This window comes from Panthera uncia, chromosome E1 (genome assembly GCF_023721935.1).
Source record: "Panthera uncia isolate 11264 chromosome E1, Puncia_PCG_1.0, whole genome shotgun sequence".
Classification (NCBI taxonomy): Eukaryota; Metazoa; Chordata; class Mammalia; order Carnivora; family Felidae; genus Panthera; species Panthera uncia.
The window spans coordinates 20,567,255-20,581,123 of record NC_064814.1 but is presented as its reverse complement, the minus strand read 5'-3'; the positions used below and the strand labels follow the sequence as shown (position 1 = coordinate 20,581,123).

The 13,869-nt window shown below is 42.3% G+C and overlaps 1 protein-coding gene across 2 annotated transcripts in view; it reads left to right on the top strand.

Moving 5' to 3' along the window:
* Positions 1-12,486, top strand: part of ABCA6 (ATP binding cassette subfamily A member 6) — a 58,825-nt gene extending 46,339 nt beyond the window's left edge. The window contains exons 27-38 of one of the 2 annotated variants that reach the window (XM_049636415.1): positions 1,484-1,575; positions 2,280-2,400; positions 3,485-3,602; positions 4,913-5,004; positions 5,488-5,654; positions 6,121-6,196; positions 6,274-6,368; positions 7,025-7,144; positions 7,524-7,664; positions 9,292-9,371; positions 11,387-11,442; positions 11,574-12,486. In XM_049636415.1, the coding sequence (XP_049492372.1) occupies positions 1,484-1,575; positions 2,280-2,400; positions 3,485-3,602; positions 4,913-5,004; positions 5,488-5,654; positions 6,121-6,196; positions 6,274-6,368; positions 7,025-7,144; positions 7,524-7,664; positions 9,292-9,371; positions 11,387-11,442; positions 11,574-11,675 (1,260 nt within the window). In that variant the 3' untranslated portion in view covers positions 11,676-12,486. Of the gene's footprint in view, positions 1-1,483; positions 1,576-2,279; positions 2,401-3,484; positions 5,005-5,487; positions 5,655-6,120; positions 6,197-6,273; positions 6,369-7,024; positions 7,145-7,523; positions 7,665-9,291; positions 9,372-11,386; positions 11,443-11,573 lie in introns of those variants that run through there. The other variant, XM_049636414.1, reaches the window with a different exon arrangement.
* The last annotated feature ends 1,383 nt before the right edge of the window (positions 12,487-13,869 follow it).

Sequence of the window (13,869 nt, the reverse complement as noted above, 5' to 3'; positions counted from 1 at the left end):
TTATAGTTACCATTTACTACAATAACTATTTGGTTTTATCTGACGGGTACCAGCTTTGAAAGCCCTTTTGATACAGTCTCAGAATAAGATAATTCAGATATGAATCCAAATCATGAGTTAGTTTTTATATGCCTGAGCGGACTGGGTAAGTCCAGAATTTAATAGAAAATTAACTTTTCATGTTTATTTATCCTGTTTATGCCACCTCCAAGTTTGAGAGAGCTTGTAAGAAACACAGGTTCAATGTAACTTAAGTCCTTTGAATTAGAGATAAAAAGGGCAACGTTGAATAATAAAAATGAAAGGGAAAGATGATTTTGTTGGTATGCTTGGGCTGAAGAAAACTACTGTCTCTGGATACAACGTGTCATTACTTTTCCAGACGTAGAAGCAAAACTGGACAGAAGTCCCTGCCCCTGTAGAGTTTATATTCTGGTTGAAGGAGCCAGATAATAAACTAAAATAAATAGTATATATTGTGTCCGATGGGTAGTCAGGAAAGGCCTGATTGAGAACTAAAGATTGGAGGTGGGGCAAGCAAGCAGGCTGTAGGGAGAGCTTGGGGAAGAGCATTCCTGTAATAGGGGCACGAGGGACCCTGGCTTGTCCCAGGGTAAGCAAGGAGGCCAGTGTGATTGTGGCAGAGTGACCAAGGAGAGAAGGGTACAAGAGAAGATCTCAGAGGTCACGGGGTAAAGTGCAAAGAGGACAGAAAGAGCTGACACAGAGCATTCTGGGTCACTCTAAGGACTACCTTTTCTTTGAGTAACTGAGGACTCACTGGAGGGTTTTAAGCAAAGCAATATGATTAGACTTATGTTTTAGTTTATTTTATTGTTTTCAAGTTTATTTGTTTTGAGAGAGACAGAGACAGTGTGAGTGGGAGAGGGGCAGAGAGCGAGGAAGAGAGAGAAAATCCCAAGCAGGCTCTGTGCTGCTAATGCAAAGTGCGATGCGGGGCTCGAACCCATAAACCTATGAGATCATGACCTGAGCTACAATCAAGAGGCAGATGCTTAACCGACTGAGCCACCCAGGCACCCTGTGTTTTTTTGGTTTTAAGTTTATTTATAGACTTATGTTGTAAAAGAGTAGTTCTAGTTATTGTGTTGAGCATAGATGTTGGGGGCAAGGGGAGGAGAAGGAGAAGGGGACTGGGGAGCAAGGTGTTGTAATATCACAATAAGAAATCATGGCGGCCTGGACCCTGGAGGGGAGCAGCACAGGCAGGAGTGAGAAGCAGTTGGGTTCCGGGTGATTTTGAAGGTAGAGCAGATAAACTCGGCTGACAGCCAGGATGTGTGTTGTGAGCAGAAAGGAGGCACGGAGCTGGATGGTCACCGGACAGCCGGCTTTCTCCCCGGACTTGTAAGAACGATTCACCTGTATTTTACCTGAAGACAAAGGCCACCAATTTAATTCAAACGCTTAAATAATGTTTGTGAACTTATGCCAACGTGTAACCGCTGTTCTTTGCTCCTAGCCCTACTTTCAGACGCTGATACTGGTGTTTCTCCTGAGATGCATGGAAGCGAAATGGGGAAAGAAAATAACGCGAAGGGATCCTGTTTTCAGGTTGGGAGAAAACTTAATTTCGAACTTAGTATCACATTTGAACCTTCCTACGTAGCGGCTGCGCTACTGACCTGTTGGCCTGGGTTTATATTGACAACGTACGCAGCAGGCTGATTTTCACCATGGTCGCTGGATTGCTGACTTAACTGCCTGGAAACAGGACTCTCCGTCACTCATCGGCGGAGGGAAGTTTTCAGTTCCTCCGGAATTTAACGAGTACTCAGATATGCCAGTCTCTCCTCTCAGGTGATCACGTGTCCTTGAACAGAGGAGGTGGGATGGAGTTGGTTGAGGAATGTAGCCCAGAGTGTTTCATAACAGGGACCTTCTAGAAGAGCTCTAGGAAGGGCGGACAGTAAAAGATGCTGAAGCAAATGTCAGGTGTCCTTAAGTTGGGCTCAGAGTCAACAGAGAAGACGTAGGTGACCTGATTTTGAAAGCAGCAGCAGTTATTTGCCAGCACATTCGAACGGGTCAGAGATTCTAACTGGAAGACGGGCAACAACATGGAGGGCATGAAGGGAGCAATTCTGGCCACGGGGATGGGAGCTCTTGGGGAAAGCGGAAGCAGTGTATTCACAGGGCCATGATCATCATCACCAGTTTACTGAAAGAAAGGACAATGGCACGATCACAGAGCTCCCGACTGAAGGATATCATTCATAACGAAGAAACCTCTGTCCTACATTTCGTTTTGTCCACAGAATTTCCCCCCAAAGTAGAGGTGCTCAACCCAATCCAGAAGAACCTGGTGACGAGGATGAAGATGTGAAAGCAGAAAGAATAAGAACGGCAACTGCCCTGGCCACTTCACTCTCAGAGGAGGTAGAAAAGCAAGTGACAAAGTGGATGTTAACGGCCCTATATTCAAGAGTTATCGAGAATAGAGGGCGATATGCTGGTTTTCATTGTGAAAGTTTGGAGTTCGGTGCCTTTTTAAAAAAAAAAAAATTTTTTTTTAAACGTTTATTTATTTTTGAGACAGAGAGAAACAGAGCATGAGCAGGGGAGGGTCAGAGAGAGAGGGAGACACAGAATCTGAAACAGGCTCCAGGCTCTGAGCTGTCAGCACAGAGCCCGACGCGGGGCTCGAACTCACAGACCGTGAGATCCTGACCTGAGCTAAAGTCGGCCGCTTAACCGACTGAGCCACCCAGGTGCCCCAGAGTTCAGTGCCTTTTCGTAATTCTTAAATATGCAAGCGCTTCTTTGGGGTGTCCTCAAGGTCAAAGGAGAACACAGAATATAATGGTTTTATTCCACTGTAAAAAAAAATTTTTTTTAATGTTTATTTTTGAGCGAGAAAGAGACAGAACGCGAGTGGGGGAGGGGCAGAGAGAGAGAGGGAGACAAGAATCCGAAGCAGGCTCCAGGCTCTGAGCTGTCAGCACAGAGCGCGACGTGGGGCTCGAACCCAGGAACCAGGAGATCATGACCTGAGCCAAAGTGGGACCCTCAACTGACTTAGCTGCCCTGGAGCCCCGGTTCTATTCCCCTTTTGAGAAAAATGGGCTTTGATAGGTAGAGCTATCATTTCAAAACCAAACATTTCCCAAGTTGGGGAATTTAGGTGAGATTTGTTTTAAAATGCTGAATAGTGATTAAGATTTAAAGGGTTACTCTTTTATCTGCTAGACAGATGTTATGACGTGCCCGTGAGCTTGGGCACTTCTGGGAAGGCAATGAGCCAGTTTCCACGAAGCTATCTGTGTTAATTTTAAAAGCAAGAAATATTGTTGACATCAACGAATGCACATTACATTTGAAACAAGTGGTATTGATTTGATTACTGTCAATCTGAAATATACTTTGTTTTATGACATAGAGTAAGAAAGAGTCCAGCAGTGAGAACATAGGAACATAACATCTCTGAAGCTTAAGAGGAAAATCACACTGTCCTCTATTCCAGAAACCTGTCATAATTGCTAGCTGTCTCCACAAAGAGTATGCAGGGCAGAAGAAAAGTTGCTTCTCAAAGAGAAAGAAGAAAATAGCAGCAAGAAATATCTCCTTCTGTGTTAAAAAAGGTTTGGCAGAATCACTTAAGCTTATTCACCATTATTTTAAAAGTACCCCACTGAACATCTATGTTATAGGCACCATTGTACTTGCTGAAGCATTCATTCATTCATTCATTCATTCAACATATATTTTTTAAGCATGCCAGGGACCCCTTTGGGTGCTGGAATATAATCATGAAAGAAATAGGCAAGTCCCTATCCTCATAGATTTTGCATCCTAAGAAAGGATCAAAAAACAAAACTAACTTATCAAGAAAAGTGTCAGCACAAAAGCAATTTCTTTCATATATATATATATATTTTAATGTTTATTTTGAGGGGGGAGGAAGGGGCAGAGAGAGAGGGAGATACAGAATCTGAAGCAGGCACCAGGCTCCAAGCTGTCATCCCAGAGCCCAACGCTGGGCTTGACCTCACGAACCATGAAGTCATGACCTGAGCCAAAGTCTGCCGCTTAACCGACCGAGCCACCCAGGCGCCCCAGCACATAGCAAGCAATTTCTATGTGGAGCATTCAGATACGTGAAATGGCATGAGCAGCTTGGGGCTACATTCACTTAGGGTTAGCGAAGACCTTTCTAGAGCAGTAACGTTTAAGCCAAGACCTGGGTGATAAGAAGGTGTCAGTTATGCGAGCAGGAAGAGGTAAGAGCACCCAGGGAGAGAGAACATCACGGGCAGGGACTCAGACCTGGGGTTGCCTTTGGAATGGTCGAGGCACGGAGAGACTAGTGATGCAGCCGCAGACGGGAGAGAGGAAGTCCCAGTCGGGAGCAGGGCCAGACTAGGTGCCACTCTGCGAAATACAGCCACGGGTTGAGATTTTTATACCAAATTAGTAGAATGCCACCAGAGAGGTTTTAGCCATTTTTGGTTAGCACTTAAGCGTCGCAAAAAAATCGCACGTTGGCTATTATTGGCTTGTAAATATGGGTGCCAGACAAGTTAAGGGGCTCTTATATCAGGTCAGATGAAAGACAATGGTGGCTTGGATGCAGGTGGGGGAATTCGGGATGGACAAAAATGTCCCTGACTTTCCAAGTTTAGGGATCGCTCAACCATGGACTCAGAACATCTGGTGCCTACTACCGAAAAGCACCTGGCACATTTTTCCCTGAAAAAAGTAATCTGGAAGACAAAAGACTTATTGACATCAAACCCACAAGCTTTTCACTATTATTTCATATAATTATAGGAGTTAAAGGACATGGTTTGGTGACATGAATTGCATGTATGTGATCAATTTCAAAATAGTGCCGTGCGTGGAGTTTGTGATGACTCACTTCCCAGATTGATAATCAGTGGTTCTCTTTCAGGTGAGATTTTGGGATTGCTAGGACCTAACGGTGCCGGTAAAAGTTCATCTATTAGAATGATTTCTGGGATCGCAAAGCCCACAGCTGGAGAGGTAGTAAAGAATGGAAGAATGATTTTTTATTCCCAAACTATAAATTTCGTGATAAATGCAGGCTGTATCTTCGTGAGACTCTACTTTTAGCAGCTTCGATGATTTTCTAGAAGAAATGTATGAACCGATGTCTATTGTATTCATTTTTTTAGCTTTTTAATTTTTGTCTATTTATTTATCTTTTTAATTAAGCCCTTTTTTATTGAAGCGCAGTTAACAGTGTTAAATTAGTTTCAGGTATACAATATAATGATTTCAGTATCTCTATCATTTGCAACAGCATGGTTGGGCGTAGAGGGTATACTGTGAAATGAGTGAAATAAGTCAGACAGAGAAAGACAAAGGCTTTATGATTTCAATCTGATAATAGTCTGTCGATGCTCAAAAACTTGCGGTATTTTTTAGCTTTGTGTCGGTGTCTTGGGGAATCGTGAGATGAGAGAAAAGGCTGCGTGTGGGTCTAAAACCGGTTTACTTTCTCAGGTGGAGCTGAGAGGCTGGGGTCATCAGGGAGACAGCATGGTGGGCTTCCTGGGGTACTGTCCTCAGGAGAACGTGCTGTGGCCCTGCCTGACAGTGAGGGAACATCTGGAGGTGTTCACTGCCATCAAAGGGCTGAGGAAAGGGGACGCCACTGGTGCCATCTCACGGTAAAATGAGGTCGTCTGGTTCCTTTCGGTCCCCAGGCAGGGAGGGAGGCTGTACCACTGATGCTGAATTCACTAATAAAGAATGGAGAGGAGAAGCGACGCCTCCCCCTTTTCAGAGAGTGTCAGTGGTAGGGCAGGGTTGGAGGGCGGGAGCTGTTTCCCGCATCCCTGATTGAGGGATCTTTAAAAAACACAAAAATGCATATAATGATGGACGGTGTTAAATGAATGAATGATCACGCATAAGCATCCGTTTCAGTTCCAAGTTCGAAATTCTGGTTACCCTCCAGGACTTTTTACGAGATGAAAAGCCTTCCATGTTCCAAAACGAACTGTTCTTCTCTCCGATCGTTCGAGTTTCAGAAGAACAGTGCCAGGCTTCCCTCCAAAAGCTATTACTCTTCTGTGGGATCACATTTTCCAAACATCCTCTCTTGCGCTGATATTCTCATCCTTTTCCCATCAGGCTGGTGGATACTTTCACCCTGCGCGAACAGCTAAATGTGCCGGTGCAGAAATTGACGGCAGGAGCCACTCGAAAGGTACGTGTGATGTGTGATGTTCCTCTGAGGGCCGGTATGATGCAAGCAGCGAAATGAGGTGCCTCTCTGCTTTTCAGTTGTGTTTCGTGCTGAGCATCCTGGGAAATTCACCTATCCTGCTTCTGGATGAACCATCGACGGGCATGGATCCAGGAGGGCAGCAGCAAATGTGGTGAGCATTATCATAACCCTCAGAGCCAGGAGTATAACCTTTATGCAAAAGTTGTGTTTTTAAACTGATCTCGGGACACCAAATCCACTCATTTCTAATCTAGTGGAGATAATCCGTATAATTGGGAAAATAAATATTTAACACATAGATTCTCTGATGTATCATCTTCATGTGGTATTCACATTAAAAAAAGAAAAAAAAACCCTTGGGGCGCCTGGGTGGCTCAGTCGGTGAAGCGTCTGACTTCGGCTCAGGTCATGATCTGGTGGTTTGTGAACTCGAGTCCCACGTCGGGCTCTGTGCTGACCGCTCAGAGCCCGGAGCCTGCTTCGGATTCTTGTCTCCCTCTCTCTCTGCCCGTCCCCTGCTCATACTCTGTCTCTCTGTGTCTCTCAAAAATAAATAAATGTTAAAAAATACTTAACCAGAATACCGTTGGCATACCTAAAAATATTAAATATTAATATCAAAGCGTTAAAAATATTAAACACTTCGTATTATCAGAAACCTAATCGATATTCACATTTCTGCTTTTTTAATTAGAAACTTGGCTGATAAAAACGATTCCTAAACTGTATTTTCTTTCTACAATTCTCCCTCCATTTCTCTCTTTTTTTCTACCCTTTTTTTAATGATAATTTTTTGATGTGCTTCAGGCAGATGATCCAGGCAGCCATTAAAAACACAGAGAAGGGGGCCGTACTGACCACCCATTACCTGGCTGAAGCAGAGGCCATTTGTGACCGCGTCGCCATCATGGTGTCTGGAAGGCTGAGGTGGGTGTGTTTCTGGAGTCTGTGCTTGACCCTCAGAACAAGATTCCCCACAGGAAGGGCGAAATCGCTGTGAGCGCCTAGAGTTCTTTCCTTCAGTTCGCTCAGGCATGCCCCTTTCCCTCCATCTGAAATTTAAAAATAACGTAAGAGTGGCTCAGTCAGTTGAGTGTCTGACTTCGGCTCAGGTCATGATCTCACCGTTCGTGGGTTCGAGCTCCGTATTGGGCTCTGTGCTGACGGCTGGGAGCCTGCTTGGGATTCTCTCTACCACTCTCTCTGCCCCTCTCTCTCAAAAATAAATATTAAAAAAAAAAAAGGAATAATGTAAGAAATTTAAGGAGTAACATTTTTTCCAACATGTTTTCCTTCTTGCCCATAGGTGCATTGGCTCCATCCAACACCTGAAAAACAAACTTGGCAAGGATTACGTTCTAGAACTGAAAGTGAAGGAATCGTCCCAAGTGACTTGGGTGCAAGCCGAGATTCTGAAGCTCTTCCCACAGGCTGCACAGCAAGAAAGGTGAAGGAGCTTCTGATTATGGAAAAACCTGTTGGCATTACCCACTCAAGTGGTTTCTTTTCTGCTCTGTGAGAACTTCAGGATGATTTGACTTCATAATAATAGTTAGGGACCTCAAAAACCGATTTACAGACTCCTCCAGATTGTAAGAGGTTGGAGAGCCACCCAGGAAGCTGTGTCCCCTAGGAAGGCTTGAGGACACCTTGCATGAGCCTCCTCAGCCATCCAGGGCTGGCCCCAACCCAGAACAGGACTTGGAAAAATTGGGGGAAAGGAACTTCTCCTGCATGGAACCCACACGGGACCACGGTTGGCCCCATGCACCTTCCACAGACGTCCCTGAAAATATTTAAAAGATGTAAATATTTACAGTTTAAAAGATGTAATGTATTTAGGGTGAATTCCCCTCTAGGAAACAAACAGCAGTCGAGATCATCAAACATTCTCCCTCTAATGAGTTTTCATGCCTCAAAATGGAGAACAGAAAGGCGCGTGTGTGGACCTGTACGTCCGCGTGTGTTTGTGTATGCCTGCCGGTTGGTGGGGGACGATGCGAGGAGGCGGGACAAGAACTGAATTTGGAACTCCTTGGAGAGAGGAGCACGCCAAAGAAGCAGGGATAGCAACTGCTATTTCCATTTTAGCCCAGCATGAATATAACGGAACTCTCTAAGGCTGTGCCAGGGCAAGTAACCCAGTCCTGTTTCCAGCCTCTTGGTGTTACAGCTCCAAGAAGCGATTTTGATCTAGGTGGGATGGCCATGGGTGGCAAGGCTGGAAGAGGAAGGGCTGGGCTGAAAGGGGCCGGGCCTGGAGGTGTGAGCAGCTCTAGGGCCAGCGGGGGGCATCAGACAGCCATTTGAGGATGAGCTGAGACTAGACACGAAGTCATGCAGCCGGAAGTAGCAAGTGGAAACAAGACGCCACGAATCCGAATCCATTCCGGCTCTTCCTGTCCTCAGAGCTCAGGGAAGTTTATAGTTAAAGCCTTTTGAACTTTCCCTAGTCTGTCCCTCTCTCTGAACCTCACATCCCCTTAGATTTCTAGTGACAAAGATGAAATATTAAGTTAATTAATTAAAACCTAATTAAAATTTTTTTTAATGTTTATTTATTTGTGAGAGACAGAGACAGAGCAGGAGCAGGGAAGGAGCAGCGAGAGAGGGAGACACAGAATCCGAAGCGGGCTCCAGGCTCTGAGCTGTCAGCACAGAGCCCGACGCGGGGCTTGAACTCACGAACGGCAAGATCGTGACCTGAGCCCAAGTCGGCGCTTAACCGACAGAGCCACCCAGGCGCCCCTAATTGCAACCTAATTTAAACTAAGCAAAGGGATCAGTTCAGATGCCCATGTTCAACAACAATAACAGAAAGGTTTACATACACTGAGCATACATGCAGATAAGCTGCGTTATTTCTAGGAGAATTCGCTCCAACAGCCAGCCACCAAAGACCTTTTAAGGATTTTCCATCGGTCATGTTATTTGTTCTATACGTAAGCCATACGTTAACTGGCATTATTTTTATTTTCTTCAGAGGAAACTGATGTCAATATCAGTATTTATTTTGATGGTCATCTTCTCCCCTTGAAACTCAACGTCAAATATGACATTTTTCGTATTCCCAGGTGTTCGTCCTTCTTGGCCTATAAGATACCTTTGGCGGATGTGTACCCTCTATCTCAGACCTTTCACAAATTAGAGGCAGGTAAGAGGTATCCTTGTAAAATAAAATTTTGGAAGAATCTGTTCAGACTTAGGTAATAATTTCGTGGTAGATAATTGTGTAATATATTTTTCTTTTGTTTAAGTTTATTTTGAGAGAGAGAGAGAGAGAGAGAGAGAGAGAGAGAGCATGAGCAGGGGAGGGGCAGAAAGAGGGGGAGAGAGAGAATCCCAAGCAGGCTCTGCACTGTCAGCCTGGAGCCTGACACAAGTCTCCCATCCCACCCACCATAAGATCTGTGACCTGAGCAGAAAACCTTGCCCCCATCCATTAGGAGACCTGCCTCTGTGCCTGTGTGTTCTGCCTTCCTGTCACAGTGAATGAACCGTCTGTGTCTCTTGCTCAGTCTGTCCCCTGCGTTGTGCATGGCTCCTCTTGCCACTGGAAATTCTCTGTTCTTCCTCTTCATTGGCTTTCAGCAGACTGTCATGGAGTAATTTCTCACACAGCACAGTGGTGAAAACCCCCAACTCCTGTGCCAGCCCCTCTACCTTGGTAAATCCACTGGATCTCTGCAGGTCTAAGATGACCCATCTCTAAATGAGGGGTAAGGGAGCCCGGGAGGCTCAGTCGGTTGAGCGTGGGGCTTCAGCTCAGGCCACAATCTCCCGGTGCATGAGTTCGAAACCCCCATCGGGTTCTCAGCTGTCAGCGCCCAGAGCCTGCTTCAGATCCTCTGTCTCCCTCACTCTGCCCCTCCCCTGCTCTCTCTCTCTCTCTCTCTCTCTCTTTCTAAAAAAAATAAATAAACATTTAAAAAATTAGAAATGAGAGGTAATATCAGTGCCCACCTGGCAGGGTCATTGGGAAGATTAAATGAGTTCGTTTGTCAAGTGCCTAGACCTGTACCTGGCCCATCGCGTTTGAGAGAATACGAATCCCAGGTTTATTCCCTCCGCTCTGGACACCCTGACTTCCCAGTACTTCCTAAATGCTACCAGACTTGCACACTCCTGCCTCAGGACTTTGCACTTGCTGATTCTGCTTCGTGAAATTCTGTTTCCTAACTACCCACCTTGCTTTCTCACTTCTTTCAAGTTTCTGCTCAATTCTTACCTGGTAACTGTGGCCAGCCCCAGCCATCCTGTAAAAAAAAGAGTGCTTGGCACTTCCTGTTTCCTTTACCTGATTTATTTTTTCTCCCTAGTAGTAGTCCTCATTTATTATATATTTAAGTCCCTATTTATTTAAGGCCCATACTCCTGCCCTTAGAGCGCAGGAGTTTTGTTTTCGCCCCTCCTTTGCCTATGGTACCAAGGGTGGCTCACACACAGAAGATTCTCACTGGGTGAGTAGTGAACTGTGAACGCTTGAATATGTAAATTCGATGACCAGTCTCACGAGGATTTCCCGGTGGGGATGCCCAGCATAGAGCTTGGTACAGCAGATAAACTGGCTGAAGACTGTGACACAGAAGTATTGGGTCCTTTCAAAGTGGAAGGGATGGGACTGAAATTTTCCTTCTGTGTAAGAATGTACCAATCAATTATGTAGTTCCTCAAGGAATTTATATGTCTCCCAAGACATATATACTAAGTAATAAACCACATCAAAATGTAATATGAGAAAACTCTACTATCAAGATTCATTTAATTTGCATTTGTAAAAATTTATTTATTGTCAAGTTAGCTAACATACAGTGTAGTCTTGGCTTCAGGAGTAGATTCCCGTGATTCATCGCTTACGTACAACACCCAGGGCTCATCCCAACAAGTGCCCTCCTCAATGCCCATCTCCCTTTTCCCCATCCCTCTAACCCCCCACCCCCATAACCCTCAGTTTGTTCTCTGTATTTAAGAGTCTTAATTTGCATGTATATTAACAGTATGACTTTTCGTGATTCCATTCTTTCACCAAGCGTTTTTTTTCAGCTTTATGTTCTATTTATTTTAATCGTGTGTATTTTTATTTTGTATGCCTTTGAAAAAATTCTTAGTAATAAATTGTAAGCATCTGCTATTCGTCTTTTTTTTTTTTTATCCCCCCCCCCCCCCCAGTGAAACATAAATTTAGCCTGGAAGAATACAGCCTCTCCCAGTGCACATTGGAAAAGGTGGGTCAGCTTTGATGGTTTTGTATCATTCCTGTAAATTTCACACGCTAGTACCATTTATATTTCTTATTAATTTGGAAGACAATGAACAACTTGATATTCTTTTTCCTTCTGCTCTGTCTCCTTTTTAGGTATTTTTAGAGCTTTCTAAGGAACAGGAGCTGGGGAATTTTGAAGAAGAAATTGATACAACCATGAGATGGGAACTCCTCTCTCCTTCAGACGACTCTTAAAAGCTCAAACCTATTAATTCTTTGTGTCATATAAGCTTATGTTATATGTTATAATTGGCAGTATGTATAATTTTAAAAATCATTAACATCAATATCAGGTATGTTTTGTATGTTTAGTTAATAAATGAATAAATTTCAAGATCATTCTTCCTCTTAAATTTAGGAATGATAGAAAATCTGTGATAAAGCCAATACAAAGTATTGATAAAGTTACTTAAAGACCAGGTACCAGGTATTGTGAAAATATGATCACAAATTTGGAATTTTTTTGAAGTATAACTTCAAACATGGCATATAACATTGAAATATGACATTTACTAAAAAATTCCCTTGCTGAAATATGTGCTACACGCCCATTTGGAATGCACGAGGTTTATGGGTTTGCTGTAAAACACAAGTAAAACCCAAGAGTCTTCCTCTGAAAACTTTTCAGAAATTGTTTTGAAATTCACAGAGTGAGGAGTCCCTTGGACTCACAAATGAACAAGCACGTACATCGGAGAAGCAGTTCAAACATACTTTTTGAAAATAGGGGCATCACAGCATTTGTTCAGATTTTAAAATTTTTGAATATGTTATTTTGTGATTATGGGAGGTGTTGATTTATCACCAGCTCATTAGCAGTTTTCTGTGTACAGTTGATCCTTGAACAACATGGGGATTAGGGATGCCAAACCCCTATGTAGTCAAAAATCTGCATATAACTTTTGACTCCCCTAAAACTTAACCATTAATAACCTACTGTTGACTGGAAGCCTTCCCAATACCAGAAACACATATTTTGTATGTCATGTTTTATATGCTGTGTTCTTGCAATAAGTAAGCTAGAGAAAAGACAATGTTATAAGAAAATCATAAGGAAAAAATACATATTCTGTACTGTATGATAAAAAATCCATATGTAAGTAAGCCTGCACAGTTAAAACCCATGCAGTTCAAGGGCCAACTGTATTTTCTGCTATTTTAAAATCACTTCCCTCTTACATATGTATATGTACATGTGTTTCTATCTGTATACACACATACATGTATCATTTTTATTACTAAATTTTAAAAAATATGTGTGTGCTTTACATGTAATTTTATTTTTTTTCCTTAAGCAATAGTTATTTCATTTTGAATATCACCAGAAAATTTTTTGGGTACCAAGCAGTATTCTTGATGTCCTTTTTTTTTTTTTTTTTTTTGGTGATATGTTATATAACTTAAAACAAATTGTGATACTCATTGAAGAACATTTGCATAATGGAGAAAAATATAGAAATGGAATAAAATTGAATAAAAGAATCACCACACTTTCTCCACACCAAAAAAAAAAAAAAAATCCACTTCTTTCTTTAGTGAACTCTTTTACAGGGGTGGAATCATTATAGTATACATAACTTCTTAATTAAACATATACGCATATTTGCTGATAAAACATTGGAATTGTTTTAATTTACTTTTAAACTTATGGTGGAGTTCTAGCTTTCTATGTTTGCATTTTATTTTGTGTTAATTATTTGTATTCTTTGTTCATTTACTTTTGTACTTTAATCTTTTTCATATCCATTTTGTAAACTTTCATACAATTAAATATTTATCTGCATATATTACATACATCAAAATTATATCTGGAACATTATATTTCTAAATCCATGATAAATGATCGTACTGTTTATTCAGGATCCTTCGCACCCTGTAAAGACAAATTCATATCATAATGACAGTTGCATTTAAATTCTTTCTAAAACTCAGGCAATAAATTCTCCTGTCTTGCTCAGATGTAAAAGACCACAACATACATAACCATTCACGTAATGAATGATATGATGAAATCTTTGCTTCTATTCATTATAAGTTATAAATGTTCTTAAGTGTTGTAGAAATACGTTTACAAAGTACTGAATAACCAATATCAGATGATGTATGAATACTTTAAAAGATTAAACTGGACATGATTTGCTAAAACCATCATAATATGCTTGTTTTTGAAAACTTGGGTTTTTATTAGGAATATGTTCAAAAGCAGATACATGGGTATGAAAATGGAAGGAGATCAGAATAAAACAAAAGGGATTTTTTACAAATTTTTTTAAAAACTTTTTTAACATTTATTTATTTTTGAGAGGCAGAGAGAGGCAAAGCATGAGCAGGGGAGGAGAGAGAGAGAGAGAGAGAGAGAGAGAGAGAGAGAATCTGAAGCAGGCTCCAG